Source organism: Filicampus tigris, chromosome 22 (assembly GCF_054856515.1).
Source record: "Filicampus tigris isolate MCC_2025a chromosome 22, RoL_Ftig_1.0, whole genome shotgun sequence".
NCBI lineage: Eukaryota > Metazoa > Chordata > Actinopteri > Syngnathiformes > Syngnathidae > Filicampus > Filicampus tigris.
In genome coordinates this window covers 249,594-269,878 of record NC_141238.1, presented here as the reverse complement: position 1 = coordinate 269,878, position 20,285 = coordinate 249,594, and the positions used below count along the sequence as shown (strand labels likewise).

The 20,285-nt window shown below is 49.8% G+C and overlaps 2 protein-coding genes across 7 annotated transcripts; one reads left to right on the top strand and one right to left on the bottom strand.

Moving 5' to 3' along the window:
• The first annotated feature begins 96 nt into the window (after positions 1-96).
• LOC147126278 (tetraspanin-8-like) lies at positions 97-20,180 on the top strand. Of its 4 annotated transcripts, XM_086022683.1 has the most exons (15): positions 97-2,188; positions 2,319-2,514; positions 3,437-3,618; positions 3,689-3,768; positions 13,214-13,311; positions 15,691-15,908; positions 16,650-16,696; positions 16,783-16,904; positions 18,676-18,738; positions 18,828-18,947; positions 19,036-19,110; positions 19,207-19,299; positions 19,380-19,490; positions 19,661-19,744; positions 19,851-20,180. In XM_086022683.1, exons 8-15 carry the CDS (start codon positions 16,848-16,850, stop codon positions 19,920-19,922), a joined length of 675 nt encoding a protein of 224 aa, XP_085878809.1. In that variant the 5' UTR covers positions 97-2,188; positions 2,319-2,514; positions 3,437-3,618; positions 3,689-3,768; positions 13,214-13,311; positions 15,691-15,908; positions 16,650-16,696; positions 16,783-16,847; the 3' UTR covers positions 19,923-20,180. The 4 variants fall into 4 exon arrangements, with proteins under 4 accessions (XP_085878809.1, XP_085878808.1, XP_085878807.1 ...); XM_086022684.1 differs by lacking the exons at positions 97-2,188; positions 2,319-2,514; positions 3,437-3,618; positions 3,689-3,768; positions 13,214-13,311 and having other exon boundaries at positions 15,678-15,908; positions 16,650-16,904; XM_086022682.1 differs by lacking the exons at positions 18,676-18,738; positions 18,828-18,947; positions 19,036-19,110; ... (2 more) ...; positions 19,661-19,744; positions 19,851-20,180 and having other exon boundaries at positions 3,444-3,768; positions 16,650-16,851.
• On the bottom strand, positions 114-15,876 carry ptpro (protein tyrosine phosphatase receptor type O). 3 transcript variants are annotated; one of them, XM_086022642.1, is made up of 26 exons: positions 15,503-15,875; positions 12,353-12,614; positions 12,121-12,276; positions 11,872-12,024; positions 11,363-11,800; positions 11,046-11,207; positions 10,052-10,248; positions 9,857-9,977; positions 8,852-9,045; positions 8,645-8,756; positions 8,326-8,489; positions 7,615-7,735; positions 7,407-7,534; positions 7,187-7,325; positions 6,892-7,012; positions 6,745-6,813; positions 5,895-5,978; positions 4,567-4,602; positions 4,401-4,482; positions 4,233-4,323; positions 3,500-3,576; positions 2,916-3,050; positions 2,703-2,825; positions 2,313-2,467; positions 1,931-2,212; positions 114-1,263 (listed from the first exon to the last, which is right to left on the bottom strand). In XM_086022642.1, the coding sequence occupies exons 1-25, from the start codon at positions 15,551-15,553 to the stop codon at positions 1,966-1,968; spliced, it is 3,618 nt and encodes a 1,205-aa protein (XP_085878768.1). In that variant the 5' UTR covers positions 15,554-15,875; the 3' UTR covers positions 114-1,263; positions 1,931-1,965. The 3 variants fall into 3 exon arrangements, with proteins under 3 accessions (XP_085878768.1, XP_085878767.1, XP_085878769.1); XM_086022641.1 differs by having other exon boundaries at positions 114-2,212; XM_086022643.1 differs by lacking the exon at positions 5,895-5,978 and having other exon boundaries at positions 114-2,212; positions 15,503-15,876.
• Positions 20,181-20,285: the final 105 nt, after the last annotated feature.

Here is a 20,285-nt window from a genome sequence, read left to right as displayed (position 1 = left end):
CAAGCCCATTGGAGTCAAATTGAAACATCCTCCGCGACCAACAAGAGTCGGCTTGCCTCCATTCAACTTGGCACTACTGCCTGGACGACCTGCAATCGATACACGCCGATGAATGACGTGAAACACTTTTTATTTCCTTCACGCTCACTCACACGCACATTTAAATCGTCCTTGAAAGTCACCCAATCACAAGAATGGCACCAATGACATCATCACAAGTGGAGCGTGCTGAGCTTCAGTCGGAGCAAAGTGCAAAGGGACGCACGCACGCACGCGTCGGCGCCGGCCGGGGTGGGCAAACCTGTCGGCTCGAGGGCCACGTTTCGCTTTTCAGTCTGGGCCAGCTCGTTTCGGAGAAGTTAAAAAAGGGGGAAAATATGTCCAAATGAATGCAAGAAATATTCCAGGACTCTTGCTGCGTGCGGCAGATTGAAGAAGGTTGCGCACGCCGCGTGGCCCGCGGCCGGTCCTTTGCCCACCCCTGGCTCACAAACGGCACGTTTTCTTCGACAGTAATGACAAGTAAAAACAGCACTTGCGCAATATTTACACAACTCATGGCAGCGTCACCTCACCATAACTTCGAATGTTCTTGTAAAGGATCCTGTACGTCTTTACACACCAAAATGAACGTTACCGCACAATGACAGATGTTTGCTCATCAAAAATGGAAAGTTCCGTTCAACGTCCAATCTTCTTCCTCTGATGTGCTCATACATCCAGAATCGTGAGGCGGTCTTAAAAAAGAACAACAAAAAACCCCTCTTACTCTTCAAGTAAAGAGATGGTAGGAAAACAAAAAAAGTTGATTTGATGTTTTCAAAGATATTCAAGTGTGGAAATAAAACAGGCTGGTGTTTGGAAGAAAGAAAGTGAGCTTTCAAACTTTAGAAGGCTGAGCCCAAAATGCCAAGTGAAATATGGAAAGAGAAAAAATGAAGTCAGGTTGTGTTAAAGGCGAAAAAGAGTCTTGGCTGCCTTCGGTTCCCTTTGTCCGTGAAGCGGCGACATCTTGTTTGTTTTTCACACTGTTTGCTTGCTACTTTGAGTCGGCGGGCCTTCCTCTTTTGGCTGGCTTCTCCCGAGTGGCGCAAAAACACAAAAGCAAATGTTCCCCGTAGCCCCGTAGGACGCCGCCCCCGCTGCCGTGTAATCCTCCAATCTGCACGCATGTGATGGCTCCTTAAGGCAGAACTCCAACCCCCTTGAGGCTCTCTTTTGTGTTTGAAGGTGATTAAGAAGCATGGGAGGTGCGTTCACAGCCTGCAAGACAAGCAGCAGGGGTTCCGTCACTGTCTCCGGCTTCAGGCAATAATAATAATACGAATGTGTGGGTTTTTGGGGGGCTTTGCGCCTTTCATAGCATGTACGGGCTACGTTCACACTGCAGGGCATGAGTCCCAATTATAATTGGTGTTGTTTTTTTTAATCCCGTCTTTTTGTGTCCTCATTCACGTTAAAAAAAACAGAGCCGTCAATCCGACGGACCGATCCGTTTATCCGTCCCTGACGGACGCCTCTGTTTCGCTGACGGTTGACAAAGGACGGGAAAAAAAAAAAAGAAAATAGATGGATTAAACATAGACGGAAACCCCTTTATTTATAGTCCGCCGTCCGTCCGCAGTCCGTTATTAGTCTATTTTTCGCGGCCAGGCTGAGATAGCCGCGGGGAGGAAAATAGTGGGTTGTCGCTTGGGTGACAGATTTGAGTGAGGAACCAGGCTGTGAAGAAGCTTCCAAAGCGCAGCGAGTCACTATTTCTGTTTGAATATCATACAGCCAGGGCGGGTGCGAGTGAAAGGGTCATTGGACTCGCCGACGGACGCCCGTTTAAAAACACAGGTTAGGGTTAGGATTTTAAAGCAGCGGTTCCCAAACTGGGTCGGCGTAAACCAGGATGAGGCGGTGACATCACGGGGCACGGACTCACTCCATCAGTCACGCGCGGAAGCGCGCACTCGGCCATTATGTCTTGCCGGCGTTCTCGTAGATCACGTCGGACGCCAGCGACTGCTGCTGCTGCTGCTTCTTCTTCCACATGAGCAGGACGCATTGGTGGATGAACACGTACTGCTCCTCTGTCTGGACCATGGACAGGCGGTGGGAGCGCATCTCCGACACCATCCCCAGGATGTCGGCGAAGTCGTGCTCCCGGATGTGCTGCATCAGGCGGTCCAGCGCCATGAAGGTGCCCGTTCTGCCCACGCCGGCGCTACACGGACCAATGTGCGCCATCACCATGGCAACATGCATGCAGTTAAAAAAAAAAAAAAAAAAAAAAAATCCCAAATAACAATGCTCTTGTATTGTACCTGCAGTGAACCACGATGGGGTCTTTGGTCCTGTTGGCCTGCTGCCGCACGATGTGGACAAACTGCAGGATGCTCTCGATGGCGTTGACCGTGGGAACGCCGTGGTCCGGCCACGAGGTGTAGTTCAGGTGCAGGATGTCCCGAGTCTCGTCCGCCTGCGGGCGCCCGTTGACAACGTGATCATTTTGGGCCTCGTGTCGAGGTAAATCGTCATCGGAATGCCAATTAAATATGACCGTGAGTCAGCGAGAGTGCGCACTGCCGCTCCCAGTGCAAAAAGATGCGCGTGTGCCTATGGACCGAACGGAACGCATGCGGACCAAACCGAAACAGTCCTATAACAGATAAAAACCCGTAATCGTAAAAGAGCAGCATTGACTGGCGCCTTACGTAGCCGAGCCGGAACTTCCTGACGGTCCACTCGGGCGACTCGTTTTCCGAGAGCATCTCCACGCTGATCTCGCCGTACGTGACGGGCTCGTCGCTGAAGGGCCAGTAGTGGTCGCACTTGACCTGAACGAGGCGCAACAAACATACACAAAGGCGTGTTTAGATGCCGGGCAAAGCCGAGCGGGCGGGCCCCCGGCGGGAACCGAGACTCGCCCGTCGCCGCTCGTTGCACTGCGTCAGCATGACCACGATGGGAGACTTCTCCTGGAGGACCATCTTCCAGAAGTCGTTGCGCGTCTCCGGCAGCGGACCCTGCGTGGCGATGTACTCTTTGCCGTGTTTGTAGCCCTGCATCACCAAAATGAACAGAAAATCCATATGCAATCCTGTATACAATGTTTTAGTTTATAAATTGTTTCACTACAATTATGAATGCCAGTTAAAAATGGATCATTAAAAAATGTTTTTTTTGCCATTGACCTCAATTGGTTACTTTGCTCACTGCAAACCAAAATATTTGGGTAAAAAAAAAACAACAAAAAAAAAGCACTTTGATTTAATACATTTGTCATTTTTTTCCCAAACAATTGATTTATACATTTAATTTTATTTTTTGGGTTACAAAAATAATGATTAAAGTGACGAATTGCAGTATTTCACTTTAAATGTATCCGTGTTTTCAATAATTCTTTGGACTTATTTTGCATCCCTATTTGGACTGGCCCGTCTGTCAGTATGCAGAGTGAAATATGTCCCTGGAGCGAGCCAAGTTTGCGGTTGCTGTGAGCCGTACTCACGGGAATGTAGTTGGCGTTGATGTAGTCGGCGCCTTCGTCGTCGTGCATGGAGATCAGCCGGACGCGACTGAAGTCGTCTGCCGAGGAACAAACATCAAACTGGATCATCTTTGCTTCAGGTAATTGCAACTCCTTGCTTGACCTGTCGTTTTGCTTTCAAGAAACTCAATTTGCCTTTAAACCCTTCAGCTGCCTGACAGGAGGTGCTGTTGCGTCTTTGTGGAGTGCCACAAGGATCCACTTTAGGAACCCAGGAACACAGCTACCCGGTAAGCATCTCTTCTTGTTTTTTAACTAAAAAGGCAAATGTTGAGTGAGTCACGTTGAACTGTGTCTGGAATTGGGCTTAAAAATGGAGAGATCTTAATTGAGTTGTTGTTTCCCCCTTGTCGAAAAATCCAATGACATTTTTTTCTTGCTCGCTTGTGCTGTGATGATGAAGTTGAGTCTAATTAGGGCCTTGAGCCCAAAGCTGAAGGCGGGGAGTAAACTAACCCGTTTTCACGTGATGTTTGCGACTCAAGTGCAAAAGCAGTTGTGACGTTAATTTCGGTCGACCCCCTGAGATGATTGTAAATGGATGAATTCATTGTTTAATTCTTATTCCACGGATGTAATATTTATCTGAATTCTGTTTTTTTTGGGGGGGGGGGGGAGAGATTCGTCGAAGAATGGAAACCTTAGTGGAGGGTTGAATGAATGTGATGTAATGGCTAGCTGCAGGCCTACTGACAGGGCAGGATGTTGGTGTATCGGTTCTTGGGCCTGTTGACGGGCAGGTCGGCGGCGTCATGGGAAAGGTCGAGGCCCACGCTCTTCAGCTCCTGCAAGCGTTTGGCGGACATGTTCCGTGACCTTGCGACTGGGAAAGGTGTGCAACGCGACACGACGTTGGCCCCACCTCAAACTGCAGAGAGAACTTGTAGGCCGAGTCTTTGCTCATCTCCTTGAAGTAGGCGTCAAAGTCATCCAGCTGCACGGGACTTGAAAAGTCACGGGTCGGAGATTAGAAAGCCCTTCTCATCGTCGGCACACGGGTGCCCAAACGAGCCTTCTGTGCGTGTTACCTTGTCAGCTTGCGCTTCTTTAAGGCCGTCTTGCCCCTACCACACAAACACAACAAGTCAACTCGCCACTCGCACACCAAAGCAGGCCTGGGCTCGACCGATCTTCCAACTAAAGTGTCCGTCCCTTTTTCTGGACTGGCCGCCAGTCACGCAGACAAATGCTGGACCGGTTCACCAACCGACCAGTATTACGGGGCATAGAGAACGCCGATGTGCTGGTTGCCAGGCACGTCCCGACAAAGCGTCAAGCTCGAGCAGCGTGCCTTTTACAAACACCGTAGATTCACGTTCACTTTCAATCGCTTTCCTGTCCGGCGCATCGGTCGAACCCAACAAAGAGCAAAACCTGAAACGGAGCCTTCTCATTCCAACATGCGTGCGTTTTACCGACTTGACAGTCGAATGTGGTTGAAGTGTTGAGAAATCTTTTGTCTGTATTGTTGAGGCGTCGCGGTCATGCAAGCGCAACGTGCACAACGCCTCGTTGGTGAGTTAGCAGCATGCCACATGCACAGCTCACAAAAAATGTTTCAGAAATGCTTTCCGGAAAAGTCTGGTGATGCTTCTCAGCTGCTTTGGTTGACACTAAGCTCCGCAGATGTGGGCTTGGGGCCGCGGGCAAAAGGACATCATCAGAACTTCATTGCCTTCATGTAGACTTGTTTTTAAACATGACATAACACGATGACCAGTCAAAAGTTTGCACAAACTTTTTCATGCCAATGAATGAGAAAACGTTGACTGGTAGCCGTTATGTAAATGTCACATTTTCTTCTTCTAATTGGATCATTCATTACAATTGAGTTCATTATGCATGAAAAAATGAGCATGAATTTTTTTTTTTTTTTACAATGAATCATTTCAAATAAAATACAAAAATATATTTGTAGAAAAAGCTATTTTATGGTACTTGATTCAGTACTTAGTTTATGAATGACTTTAGGATTATGATAAATAATGTCGTAAAAATGACCATAGATTGTCGTATTTAATTAATGGTACACAAAATAGAACAATATTAGCACAATAAGCTGTTTATTTTATGTATTTAGCTAATTCAATTTTTTGGATAAGTAAAGTAAAAGGTGATCATAAATGATACTTTTTTTTTAGCTGTGTTTGTGTTCTTCAAAGAAGTAATTGGCTAAATTATAACGGCAAAATGTAGAGTCAAATATACAAATATTAGTCAAATAATCACTTCCTGAAATATTTGGCTCCTTGTGATTAACTTAAATGTAAATACCCTGTAAATTGCCTGCCCGCTCACCAGACTTTTCCTGCCGGACAATGGAGGTGCTCGCTCGCTCGCTCGCTCGCTCACTTACCATGGATTAATATAAAAAGCCAAAAGATAGTCAGTCCAAAGGCAGGATGGCAGAAGGGTAAGGAAGGCAAAGAGGCTTCTTCGCCTGGGGGGGGTTCAAATAGAACACAAAAAGAATAAAAACACCAACAGAGAGACACCAACACGCTGCTGCTGCTGCTGCTGCTGCTGCTGCTGCTGCTGCATTAGTACACGTCCTAGAGGAACATTTAGTGCTCAACACACACTTGATGACGCATGCATGCTGGAAGAAACGGAGCCTGGTCCGTTTCCGACACCCCGTCTCCATCTCGACTCTGACGTCATCGAATCGTAGCCGCCCGCTAGTCTAGTCTACTTCGCCGTCTTTGTTTCCGCTTGCGTCAATCGATGAACACAAAAAGCCACAGACAATCGGTGATGGACTGGAAGCGTTTAGTGATGACAGACTGACCGTCTTTCAGCTCTTATATTAATCACAAATTGCAATTTTTTGGGTGGTTTTTTTACACTAACGACGCAGACCCGGCCGGACATGACAAAATGAATAGACATATATCGTTCCTTCAAAAATATTCAATTGTAGCCACGACTGAGGTATCATGTACCTAAGCATGAATAATGATCATTTGTGACCTCCAAATACTAAATGGTGGCCACAGTACATACAGTCATGGAAAAAATGATTAGACCAGCTCATTTTCTTCCATTTCTCTTGATTTAAATTTGCCCTAAGAGACTGTAAAGAAAAGATGGAATGCTTAAAAGCACCGTTTTTGCCAGTACAATGCCATCTTCTTCACGCCGAGAATTTCCTTGGAAGAAAACAAACGTGCCTCAAACTAAGGAGAAGAAGCAGCGCTTCATCGTACCAGTTGTAAGGCAGCTTGCCGTCTCTTTCGAAGGAAGCAAAGTTGACGAATGTCTCGGCGCCGCACTCCCTGAAACGCAAGATGGGAGGACCGTGAAATTCTGCCCGTTGGCGTTGGAAGTGAAACTCGGCGGCGGTTTGCTAGTACCTGCTCATCTGCAGATGCTTCTTGCGGAGAAGCAGCAAGAAAAGAACCAGGAGGCTAAGCAGCAGGACGCTCAGGACGGCCAAGGCCGAGATGGCCGCCACGCTGGGGTTCATCTCTTTGGCTGCGCACGCACACACGCATGCGTTAGTGATGCCAACTTGTGATGCCAACTGGAAGACGAGCCAAGTATAACGCACTCCTTTCTGTCGTCCGGCCCACCGAGCATTTACATTCACAAGAATCCTGTCATAGTTGTTGCACTAAAGTTAGTCTCCCGCGCGACAGCGCCTCCTACCGGCGGTGGTGACGGTGATGTGGGCGGGCTTGCTGGGTGTGCTGTAGCTGACGCTGATCACGCTGCAGTTGTAGCTAGATGACGGCATCAGACCGGAAACGGTCAGCACATGTGAGCTGGACACCTGAGGCTCTCCGATCTGAAGCGGACAGAGAAGAAGCTGAGGAAAAAGTTCGAGTCGCTTTGGGCGGCTCCCCGGGGGGGGGGGTTTCACCTTCACCTCTTTGTCACCCGGGCTGGGTTTGCAGAGCACCTGGTAGTGGTCCACCACGCCGTCCTCGCTCCACAGCAGAGTCACCGACGAGTGCGTGGCGTTGACCGCGTACACGGACCTGGGAGGGGCCGGTTCTGGAGCAAAAAGACGCCGGACGCGGCTCGTCAGAATCATGTTGATCCCATCGACGATCAGCGCGTGTGAATGCTCGGACCCAGTTTGATGATGCTGGGGACGGACGCGTTGCGACTGCGCTCCGTGCACGCCGTCACCGTCAGGTTGTAGATGTCGCCGGGCGGCAGAGGCAGGCTGGCCCGCATCACGTTTCGAGTCACCTGGCAGCCGTGTATTTGAATTGACAAGAGCATGCGTGCGGCGGACACGAGTGGTGGCCAAGGACAAACACAAACGGTTAGTAGAGGACACTAGGACGAAAACTAGTCGAAGATGAAAACTAGAAGCGGACAAACCTCGTTGAGAAAAAATTGGCAGAAGACATTTGAATTGAACGTCAAGAAGAGAAAACTAGCGGAGGGTAAAGCTAGTAGAGGTTTACTTGGACTTTTTACTTCCACTGATTATCTGAAAGTGCAATTTTTGGGGGGGGCCTTTTCTAGAGCATTGGGGACTAGAAATGGAAATGAGTTTCAATACTCCTTCACAAAGAATACGGCCGTTTTGTTCTTGACTGTCATCGTCGCTCTCAAATCAACCAGAACAGAAAAGACACACGGCAGCGAGCACATGTTTGGAATCAACCCGGACATGCCTATCAAGTGTCTGGAGCACCGGCGCATTTGGGTCAACTTGGATCTTCCCACTAAGAACTTCCAAGCAAACAAACAGAGAACCCCTAGTAACCAGCCATGGCCAAAAACAACTTGGCAACCGCACGGTGATGCCATAGCAACAACTGAACACTCACGTCCGCCGAGTAGCGCCTCTCGGGTCCTTTCTTGCCGACCGCCACCACCTGCCAGTGCGTGATCCTGGAGTGCGACAGGTCCACAAAGAGTTCGCCGTACGTCCAGCGAACATACAGGATGCCGTGGGAGTAATCCACCGCCGAGATGTGAGGCGCCTCTGGAGCTGCACGACAAAAGCCATCGCTCGTGAGGGCACAGGCGTACGTGCGCCCCAGCAAACGTGCAAGAAGGCCAGAGCCCAGATTCCGATGCGGCCTGCAAAAAAAGGCTGGGGAGCACCGCGTTAGGCTTGTTTTGCGCTTCTCCCGCTTTGGGTACCTGTGACGAAGCTGACGGTGGAGCCGTCGCAGCAACTGAGCGGCGGGTCGCCCCACGTCACCATGGTAACGCGGAAGTTATAGTACCAAGCCGGCAGCAGATCGGTCACCCTCTGAAAAAGAAACGCGACGCCTTCAGATCATGAACCCCAAAGGTTAATTTGCGGCTTGTGTGCGTTTTGGGGTCGTTTTTTTTAGTTTTTGTTACCACTGATGCTATGACCGAGGCAGTGGCGGCGATCTCGTAGTAGGTGGTCCACTCTGAGGTCAGGGTGACGGGGTTGAAGAAGAAGGTCTGCAGGACATACTTGCGGAAGGCCACGTGATACGGACGCTGCCAGCTCAAGATGACCGCCGTGGGTCCCAGCGGGTACACGGCCAGCTCGCGAACGCCCGTGGGCTCTGGCACAACAACGGCCGCTCGTTACAATCACATGAGACCTCGCTGGAGATTGCCAAGTTCCAGGTGTTGAATGGAGGCTCGTGGATTGTTGAAGACTTTTCGTCTTGATTCCATCAAGGCAACTCCAGTTCTGGTGTGGAGTCCCCCCGAGTCATGTCTCTGGTGGTGGTCACTTGACGATTGCTGTTTGCTTTGTCGCGTGTTTGGCTGGTGTGTTTTGGTTGGTTGCTCGTTGGCTGGTGGTCGTTTGTGTTTGGATATTGTTGGTCGGAGTTGTTTTTTGTCTGTTGTGATGTAGTGTGCTCGGTTGTCACTTGTGAATGCGATTGACCTGTATATTAACGGTTGCCACTTGGTTGCAGTCGGTCGGTTTCATTGTGGCGGTTGTCTGTTAGCGTTTTGTGGTATGATAGTGGCTGGCAGTTGACTTTTTGTTTTGGTTGTTGGGGTTGGTTGTGATTGGTTTTGTGTGATGGAGTTGTCTGTTGGTTGAAATGATACTTTGTTGTGGTTGTCTGTTGCCCTTATTTGTTGGTTGGGATGACCTTATCGCTTAACCAGCAGTTGTTCGCTGGCCTCGTGGATTTCAACAATATCTTGACAGTTCTCCTCGAAAGATTCTCTGAATCCATGTGAAAATGATGATACGAAAGGACCACATCTGGCAACAACCCTCAGGTGACCAACCCACCAGAGACGTAAGCGGACATTTTGGAACTGAAGAACGCAGTCAACAACCAAGAATAGTCCAGTTGCCTCGATGCAACTTTGACCAATTACTAGCGCGACGCTAATGTGTGAGCTCATCACCAATATCCACGATGACGGGTTCTGAGGGAGGACTGATCAAGGGTCCGTTTGTGTGGTAGACCACCACCCGGTACTGAGCCCCCGGCGTCAGGTTGCCGATGATATCGCTTGTTGAGTTTTCCTGTCCAAAAGCGCGGTGACGTTATTGTCTCGGAGACGTCCCACGGGAAGTGAGTTTGCGGCAGTTGCGCTTACCTCGCCGCAGTAGTTGCTCTCCATCCTTTGGCTCGGGCTGGGCTTCAGGCAGGTGGTGGACACCACAGACACCACGCTGCCGTTGTGGCTCTCCGAGGACTGTGCCCAGGATACGGCGGCCGTGCTGGAGTCCAACAAGCGCACCGTGACCGCCCGTGGACGCTGGCGCAGCTCGCGCAGAAGCTCACCGTCGGGACCTGGGGGACAAAACGCAAGTCAGGAGAAGATGGCGGCGGCAGGGTATCAAACTTGTTTTTTGGTTGTTTTTTTTTTTTTAATGTGGGCCACATAAAAGTTTTGTTAGGGGGTCGGTCAGAACGCTCAAGTCACACACAATGCATACCGCGGCATAAAACACACTATGTACCTTGGTTTTGTCAATCCACGGTTTGTAAGTAAGGGAACAAAACGCAACGCAAACTGCTTGTCTTTTGTGTAAAGACAAATACATTTAATGACATCTGAAATAAAACCATTAACAGCTTCAATCTTTTCTTTTTCGGAAACAGGACAAAGTACTTTGTTCTTGACTGTACTTTATTGTACTTTACAATACTTTGTTCCTTGTAGTATTTTACTGTACGTCCCTACAATTTATTCGTCACTTTACTGTGCCCTACTTTTTGTTACTACTTTATTGCACTGTAGTCCTTTTTTTATTGTGCCTTATTATACTGAACTGTGCTTTAGTGTAGTCTATTGATTATTTTACTTTTCTGTTCCTTATTGCACTTGACTGTGCTCTGTACTTTCCTGTATTTTACGCTACTTTATTGCGCTTAGCTGTCATTTGCTACACGCCAACATTGCGAACAGCGTCCGTTCGCAAATTTGTGCTATTTGTGGCACCGTTGTCTGGATTCACTTGCCATCATTTTTATGTCTAGTTTTGAACAAACGGCTAGCGAAGCAGGTCATGTAAAAGGCCACCAAGGGCCAGATTGGAGTTTGCCATGGGTACGACTTGGCAAACAAACTGTCCACGTTGACGTACCGAGGTAAAAGGTGAATCCGGCGTCTGCGGTGCTCTCTCTGGCCTCACAGTCTCCCGCCGTGCTGAGCGTGGTGACTCTTAGGCCGTACGTTCCCGCCTCTGTCAGCTCGCTGAAGAACTCGTGAGTACTTTCGTCCACGCTGGCCGTCTGAGTGGCGTTACCTGAAGAGGGGCGGGAGAGGGTCACATTTATGCGAGGCACGAGCAAGTTCCAAGTCCTAAAATTGGTGACTCGAGTCTGACCGGAGTCCCCCAGCTCCTGAAGACCGGGGCCACGCACACATTTCGAGGACCAAGAGCATTGCCGTCCCGCTTACCGTCTCTGTAAATGTAGACGTTGAAGCCGTCGTAGCTGGTGGGCGCTCTGGGGGGCAGCCAGCGCACCTCCAGCAGGACGGGGGGCATCTTAGCGGGCAGGACCAAAGACTCTGCGGGCATACCCATCGCCGACCCCGCGTCGTTGGAGTCCTCGTACTCGTGCACCTCGCCATTGACGAACTCGTCCTCCCTGTCGGCGGGAGGCTCGGCGGTGGAGTCCAACCAGCGGTTCTGGGCATCCGCGGTCTCGCCGATGGTGCTCAGGCGGCGGGCAGGTTGCTCAGTGGAGGCCGCGGGTGACTCCTCGGAGGGCTCCGCCCCCTCCTCGTCCGTGAGCGGGAGATCACGGGAATGGCGGCCAGCCCGTTGGCTTTCCTGCGTGGGACTTTGGCTCAGGTCCACGATCTTCCATGAGATGTCGAGGGGGGGATATGGCACTGCAGAGAAGAATGAGGTCTTGGCGCCACCGTATAAAAGTTCCAGATTGGCGATACGGTTGTAGTTGTACCTGTCCTGTGATGCGCGGGCGTGTGGGTGATGTCACTCTGCGTCCTCATAGCTGTCTGATAGGCGCTGGCCTCAGAGATGAGCTGGAAGGTGATGTTGCGGTAGCACACCCCCGGTAGCCAGTGCTTGAACACCGTCTTCCCCTTGTAGAAGTCTGAAAAACAACACATCCGTTGCCACCCATCCGCGACGAGTTTTCACTCGTTGCCGACCGACATTGACGGGGAGGTTGAGGTTGTGCTCGTGTGACCTTTGTAGAGCACGGAGCGCCTCTCGCTTCCTTCGCTGTAGCTGATGTTGACTCTGCTGAAAATGTTTCCGGTCGGAGTGACAATGTCGAACACCACGCCGGTCTCGGGCGATTCCTTGTAGTCTGAAATGTGCACGCCGCTCACGGGAAGCGGCCCTGTGGGCGAGGGGAGAACTGGAGTTGAAAGTCGGGACCGGTACGGGACTCGGTGGATGTTTTGCCGTCTGCTCACTGGTGAGGAGGGCCACGGTCTTGACGGGTCTGGACCACAGCGTTCCTCGTTGGAGCAGTAGGCCCACGCTGTAGCACAGGCCGTGGAAGGATGTGTTGAACAGCAGGGGCTCGCCCGCCCCCCCGAACAGGATCACGGCGGGCCGAGGCTCCCCGGAGATCCGCGCCGCGTACGCCGAGATGTTCTCCCGAAGGTCGGAAGTCTCCAGGTTTGCCACGATCTGACCGGCGTCACTCAGACTCACCTGGAAAGCAGGAATCACCTGGAACACACGGGACGGGACGGGACGGGACGTCACGTTACCCGGGTGCGCTTGTTTCCCAGGCCGGCTGGGAAACAAGCGCACCGTCGTTAATATTCATGAGCAAAGTGGGCCAGCTCCAACAAATGAGACTATGACATCCATTCAGCCATTCAATTCGTCTTCCCTATCGCCGGCCACTTTTTTGCTGCTCTTCCAGGAGGACCCTGAAGGAGACGTGGAAGAAACTCATTTGCGACACTTGGACCCAGGACCTTTCGCCGGCTTTGAAACCGCTCAAATTCGTCTATTCTACAGTTGCGCAATTTTGCCGAACTCGACAGCCTTTCAGTTCAGCTCTTGAGCAGTCACGGGCAATTGCTGCCGTTTCTCCCGTTCAAAGCCTTTCGATGTGACGCTCACATGTGGCCTTTGATCAAACGTGTCAGCGTGACCGGACCTTCAGCCTCGAGCAGGAGACAGGAACCGACGGCTCGGATCCGAAGACGCGGCGGGAGAAAGTCACGAGTCGAGCGCAGATGTTGTGGGGGCGCAGCGACGGAGCGCCGTCGACGCGTTAAGCGCAGCCATTCACATTCTTCTTTGTTTGGTGTTTGCAGCTCGGCCGTCACATGACCGCAGCGTGCGTGCGCGTGTGGGAAACCGCCCCTCCCCCCACGCCACCGCCCGCCTCTTCCTGCCGTCATCGCCAAACGAGGTTGGTGCTTTTCAAGAAATATATTACACGGCGGTCGATCTGCATTTTCAGATTTTTACGCAAGTTTACAACAATGAAGACAACACCTAAAGACACAAATGGATCATATTTCGAAGCGTCGTGTCAGTGCAATGCAATATTTCCCCCCCCCCCAACAGTTTTGACACATTTTTCCATTTAATTTGACACTTTTTACTAACACTTGTTTTTTTTTTCACCTCCTTTGGATTTTCACAAACATTTGACTCCTTTTCTAACCCTAACCCTTTTTTCAAGTATTTGTATTTCTATATTATTCATCTAATATTTGTTTTAATCCAATATTTTACGACTATAAATTGTTTAGGTATTTGTGTACTTTCCAGTGAATATTTTTCTATTTGTTCACTGGTTTCCCCCGCCCCCACCTCCCCTGACAATTTGAGGGCCAGCTCGCCAGCGTCCCCGACCCACCGGCGATGGCTCTGCCACGGTGCCACCCCCCAGTTGGGAAGCAGCCCTTCTTTGCACGCGACGCGCGTTTGAAAGCTTGCTGGTGTTCGGTCGGACGCTCTCCAAGCAGGCAAGAGGAGATTGAAAAAAGGTCGGCGAATGTATCGCAGGCGGGCCGGGCCGGCTGCTGTGCTGAGCTGTCTCCATGGCAATGGAGATGAAAGGAGATGCTCATTAAGTGTGGCAGATTCCAGCATTGCCACGGACGCCGAGACCGAAGGCCCCCCAACCCCCCCTCGCCGGTCCCCGGGGCGGCTTGAATGCTAATGTCGCCGATGCTAATCGTAGCCCGTACTCGACTTGCACTTTACCTTGCTTGATCCCCCGGTCTGTTGGCTGGACGATGCTTATTGGCGACGAGGCCTCCGTTTTCACAAGCGCAATTTATTTCAAACGACAGCACGTGGCCTCTGCCGTTTATTTGCGAGATTGCGGGCATCTATTAGGCGTGAGGTGTTTTATAAAGGCGCGGCCTTTCATTTTATTTGGCTGTTTACTTACTCAACGGTCTAAAGCACCCTGTCATCTGTTAGTTGCAAGGCGTTTATTAGGAAGAAAGGAGGCATTTATTTTGACAAAGGCAGTGTTCTATCATGTGTTTACTGACTCATCTGTCAAAAGTATCCGGCCTCTGTTAGGGGTAAGGCTTTTTGTTCAAGATGAGGCCTTTATTTTCCCAAACACAATTTCCTTGGGTGTTTAGTCGACTGTAGAAAGTAGCAAGCATTGATTTGATGGGAGGTCGTTATTAAGGACGGGGCTTCTGACAATTTTTGGACATGTTTTTTGGGCTCTGTTTGCTCTTTAGTGTCTTGTCTTTGAGAGAACAACATTGTTGCGTCAAACTGATTAGAAACCCCCAAGAAAGGCCCCACCAACTGGCGCTCGCTCAATCTGAAGCTGCACTTGGATTCGCCTTTCAGGCTTCCTGCTGCATCTGCGACCTATCGTTGAGCGCCTAATGAGGGGACGGTCCACTTACGCGACTAACGAGTGACAAGCAGCAGTGACGGGGGGGGGGCTTGTCTCTCAAACAACACTGAGCCCATTGTGACCAATCAAAGTTGGGAGACGAGAGCAAAAAGGCGCACTTCCTGTTAGCGTTCAGCTTGTGCCGGCAGCACTGAAGGAATTCACGTCAACGTGTGAAGGACAGACATCCCTTGCATGTAAACAAACAACGGAGTGGTCGCCAGCCAAGCTCAGAACTTTGATTGACAAACAAGGGATTGGTCACGAGTCAATGTCAGGGCACACAAAACCAGCTGCTTTCCAGCCAATCACATGTCGACAAACTAACTGGTCGCAAGTCAGCATGTCAGCACACAAAAAGTGGTCCCCACTTAATGTTTAGAGAAGTACTTGTGATGGCGGTTCGGGACCACGCGTGAGGGATTCGAACCCGAGAAATTGCGAGGTGTTCCACACTCTCGCCGCATGTGACGTCACGATCCCCCCAATTGTTAGCCAGCCGCTACGGCTAGCCCCGGCTAACCGACTAGCACGCAGGCTAAGTGACCACGTTCAATAAACAACGCGCACGTGCACGCGCACGCCCCAGCTGCTGATCGCGGCGGGCGCGCCGACGGGGGGCTGCGTGTGCGCGTGCACGCCAGGCTGCAGCCGACTGACCCACTTCTCTCACTCGCGCGCGTGCACACACGCACATACACACTTAGAGGTTCGAAACGCGTCTTACCTGCAGCGAACCGAGCAGCTGGGCCGCGAGCACGAGCCAAGACCGGAGCATCGTCGTGCGTGCGCAAGCGCGTGCGTGCGTGAATAGACAATGGCCCCTCCGCGTGTGTGTGCGCGCGCGCGCCTTTGTCTGAGCTTTAGCCTTGTCGCATCTTCATCTTCATTTTCGTCCGGTTGACTGACGCGCAGGCAGGCAGGCGGGCAGGCGGGCAGCCGTGTTCGGACCGGGTCGGTCGGACCGGAAGCGGAGCGCCGGTGCGTTGCGAGCGAGGAGCCGAACCCGAAGCGCGAGAAGATGCTGAGACGGACGAACGGACGGACGCCAAGCCCCGCCCAGGAGGGACGCACGCGCATCCTCCCCCTCCATCTTCATCTTCAGCCTCCATCTTCATCTTCGTCATCTTTGTGTGAGTGCTGATGCGCTAGAAAAGAGAAAGTGTCCATCATATATGCCAATGTTTCCACTTTGTGTATGAATAATTCCATCGCACCGAATGAAACATTTTGGCTAAAATACTGAAATTGTCCTTGATACATTTCACTTTTTTATTGCTACATGAATGTAAAATGGTTATTTGAATTATAATTGCATAAAATCAAATGCATTTCAAATTGTTGTTTTTGTTTAAAGGCTCCTAATTCAATGATGTCATGTAATTAAATAGATGTATGTATTTTCTTAGTCAAAATAAAAAATGTGTATCTGGTATGCTTTGTTAATGTCATGGCTTTTAGTCATAATTACAATCAACCATTTAATGCAATGTATATCAATGCTAAGTATATAGCTTATATTATCTTCTTACAGTTGAATTAATGACTCTATGATGGTTTATTTCAATCAAATAAATGATACTGCTTTTTAGTCAAAATTCGAATTAGTTTATGACAATTAAAAATGGCAAATGTATTTATTTTAATGCAGTCTCGTTTTATTTACTTTATCAAATATATTATTTCATGAAATATTGTAAGATAAATATATATAAATATACATGTATAACATTTAAAAATGAAATATTTTTTAACGTTAATTACAATTACTTAATGAACTAAAATGTGTAAATGATTTTAATTTGAGCATGAAAAAACTCAACCCTCTTATAAAAATGTCATGATTGTGGCCGACTGCTTTTTTTCGTGTGTAGGTGGCGCCATCTGCCGGCTGAAGTTGGTCCTCACAAAGCGCTCGCTGGTGAGATGAATGGCTGTCACGTGACGTCTTCCCCACCCCCCACCCCCACCCCTTGTGACGTGACGGGGGCGCGGCCGAGGCAACAGGTAGAGCAGGATGAGTGAAGAAGTGAACAAGTTGTACCTGGACGAGCAACGAGGAGCGCGACGCCATGGCTGTCAACAAATGCATCAAGTATCTCCTCTTCTTCTTCAACCTTCTCTTCTGGGTGAGTCCGCCACCCATCCACACCAACAGCAACGTGACTCCAGTCGCCTTCATTGTTCACCTTTCACGGGCTTATTTGACTCTTTTCTGTTTGACTCTTTTCTGTTCACAGCGTGCACTAGTCCACTTTCAAATCTACCGTTGAAGATTTTTAAATGTATGAATATTCCATGTCGAGTGTTTACTTGTCTATTATTGTATTTTGACTGTTGACTAGTCCGACCAATCCAACCAATCCAGGGTGGTGTAGTCTGTTTTTTACTCGATGTCAGCTGGGATTGGCTCCAGGTACCCGTAACCGCCACACAATAAATCATATCGAAAATGGATAGATTTGGACTGTGTACCAGTCTTCTTTTCTTTCTTTTTTTTGACCTTTTATTAGCCGACATTTTATAGATTACTGGTCACTTGCTTACTTTTTAAAATCTGTACTATTATTTTCTGTATTTAGTGTGACAGTTTTATTTTTTTAGATTTAAACATTTACTAGTGACCATTTTATTTAGACTGTGACAAGTCAACATTTTTAGATTTAGACTCGTGTACCTTTCATTTAATTGTTTTGCTTTTTATTTAGACAGTTTAGTCGTCGACATTACTTCAACTGTTGACTAGTCATTTTGACTATTTAGCAGCCAAATTTGTATTTGTTGTTTACTACTTTTTTTGACTTTAGTGTTTTCTAAAAAAAAAAAGCAGCCCGTTTGCCAGCCTGCTTTTTCTATTTTTTATTTTGAGTGTGTTCTTTTCGACTTTTTGTATTTTGATTGTTTACCTACTTTTTCATTTAGACATTTTACCAGTCTACTTCCTGGACTAGTGTGCTTCCTGTTTTTTTAATTTTAAACAATTGAATTCCCTATTTTGAAAATGGACTAGTCTACCTTTTGCATGCCAGTGTTTGTTAGTGCATTTGGGATGTTTATTAGTGCAGTTTGATGTCACTCGAAGGTCTTTTGTTTTCAAAACGGGTTTGTCGGCTGCCTCTCCCTGACTAACGCTCGCTCGCCGGCCCGCACACACACACACACACGCAGGCACACACCTGGTTTCAGGGCGTGGACCTGCTTTGCTGCCCTCGTCCCATTCCGGTGGTCAGTGCGTGTGCTGTTGTATTTTCTTTCACAACACAAACGTGTGGATGCAGGTGGAATATGTTGAGAAACACTTGCAGTAGTACATTAAGTTGATGCACACACGCGCACACACACACACGCACGCACACTTGAGCGTTTTGAATTCCAGCATGTGAGTGAACGATGCGCTGCGTTAGCCTCGCTGGCCGTGTTAGCCATTTTTGCTGTTGTTTTTGTTGCTCCGTGGCGCCACCAACAGGCCACATCAGTGACAACAAAACCTGCTCATCATTATTATAACAATGTTGTCGTTTGAAGAGGAGAAGAATTGATGGCCATTTGCGAAGGTTGTTCCACAAAGTGTTCCAAGGCCAAAGCTGTCAAAATTGACAATTACGCTAATTGTGTTGCGCACTTTTGTATGACATCATCCTGTGACAATGTTAGTCAGCGAGTGGTCAGTCTCCATGGAAACAATGAAAGATTGATGAGAGTCGATGAGCGGTGGCTGAATAATTGATCGGCTGATCGCACGGCACGGTCGATCGGTCGGCGAGGGAGCGACGTGTCGAGTGCTACTTTGCCGCGACTCGCCCTCTCCCTCCGCTTTTGTTTTGCTCCTCATTTGACTGGCAAGCCGAGCAGCGGCTTGGCTTCGTTGACTTTTTTTGTTGTCGCTTTGTGTGCGCGCAGCTGAGCGGCTGCATCATCCTGGGCGTGTCCATCTACCTGAAAGTCAGCAAGGACGGCAACAGCGTAAGAAGCAATTGCGCATCCGTCTCGACTTCCGGCCCAGTGGTTGACCCAGCCTTGTTTTTGGTTTGGGGCGCACGCCCACCCCTCAGATCACCAACAAGTCGTTCCCGGGCATCGACCTCCTCATCGCCGTGGGCGTCATCATCATGCTCTTGGGATTCCTCGGATGCTGCGGCGCCATCAGGGAGAACAGATGCCTGCTCATACTGGTCGGCAGCACGCACGCGCGCGCGCGCCAGAGTTTTGCCGTATTGTCAGCATTAGCGTGATGTGGTCATTGTCGTGGTTGCTGTGCAGTTCTTCGCCAGCCTGCTCCTGGTCTTCATCCTCCTGCTGGCAGCGGGAATTCTGGGCGCCGTGGGCGAGGATAAGGTACGCACGCACGCACGCACGCACGCTCGCTCGCCCGCCGGTGGCGCCTTGGCACGATGTGGTTGGCGCGGAAGATGACCACGCGTCCGTGCGCAGGTGAAGGATTGGGTGAAGGAGCGTCTGCAGGAATTCATGCCGCTGTCCCGTCACCCCGAGATCAGGGAGGACCTTGAGAAACTGCAGAAGGAGGTAACCCCGTGGTGGCTCCCCAAGGCACGGCGGGTGTGTGCGTCCGCGCTAACGGGCGTGTGCTGTTTGTCGGCGCGCAGCTCAAGTGCTGCGGCCTGGTGAACGGAGTGTCCGACTGGGACGTCGTCCCCGACTCGTGCCGATGCGCCGCCTCCGAGCCCAACTGCGGCCCCAACAGCATCTACAGCACGGTAACGGACCTTTGCCGCTGTGTGTTTCACAGTGGCTTTTGTGTGTGTGAGAGTTTGTCATTGTTTGAGTGGGTGTGTGATTGTCTCGGTGTGTTTTGCGTCCACTTTTTGTGCGTGTATTTCTGCGTTTGTCTCTGCGCGGGCATTTGACCACGTGTGTTGCCTCGCAGCCGTGCTCCTCTCAGATCATCCGCCTGTTGGAGAAAAACATGGAAGTGGTCATCGGCATCGCATTCGCCATCGCCATCCTGCTGGTCGGAGCACACACACAGAAATTCCAGTGCAAAAGTCGCCATTGTGGGGCTAATAGAGGTTATTTTAGCACACAAACATCCCTGCGCGCCTTTTGTGTGTCCGCAGATCGCCGGCATGGCGCTCTCCATGATCCTGTACTGTCAGATCACCAAGCGAGACGGCGCCACCACCGCCTGAACTCTGAAAGGACATCGACACCGCTGACGTCCAAGCACACTTTGACACTGAAGGAACTCTCTGGACTGCGCGTCGTTTCAGAAGATTTTCGGGGTTTTTTGTATGAATTGAGCGCCACATGTGACATGACAAAATTGACGTCATCACCCGACTGGAGGAATCCGAAGCTTTGTTTTTTATTCTACGAAAGAAAAAAAAGTGTTACTCCCTCTGCTGTAATCATTTTTATTCCAGAATATACCCTGAATCCAAATTGGACTAATGTCTCCTCATTGCCATCAGTGCCATTTGATTGCCTCTTCGGTGTTGGATTTGAGTGACTTAATTGCAGATTGTCGTCGCGGCTTGTAAGCAGTCTTCTTC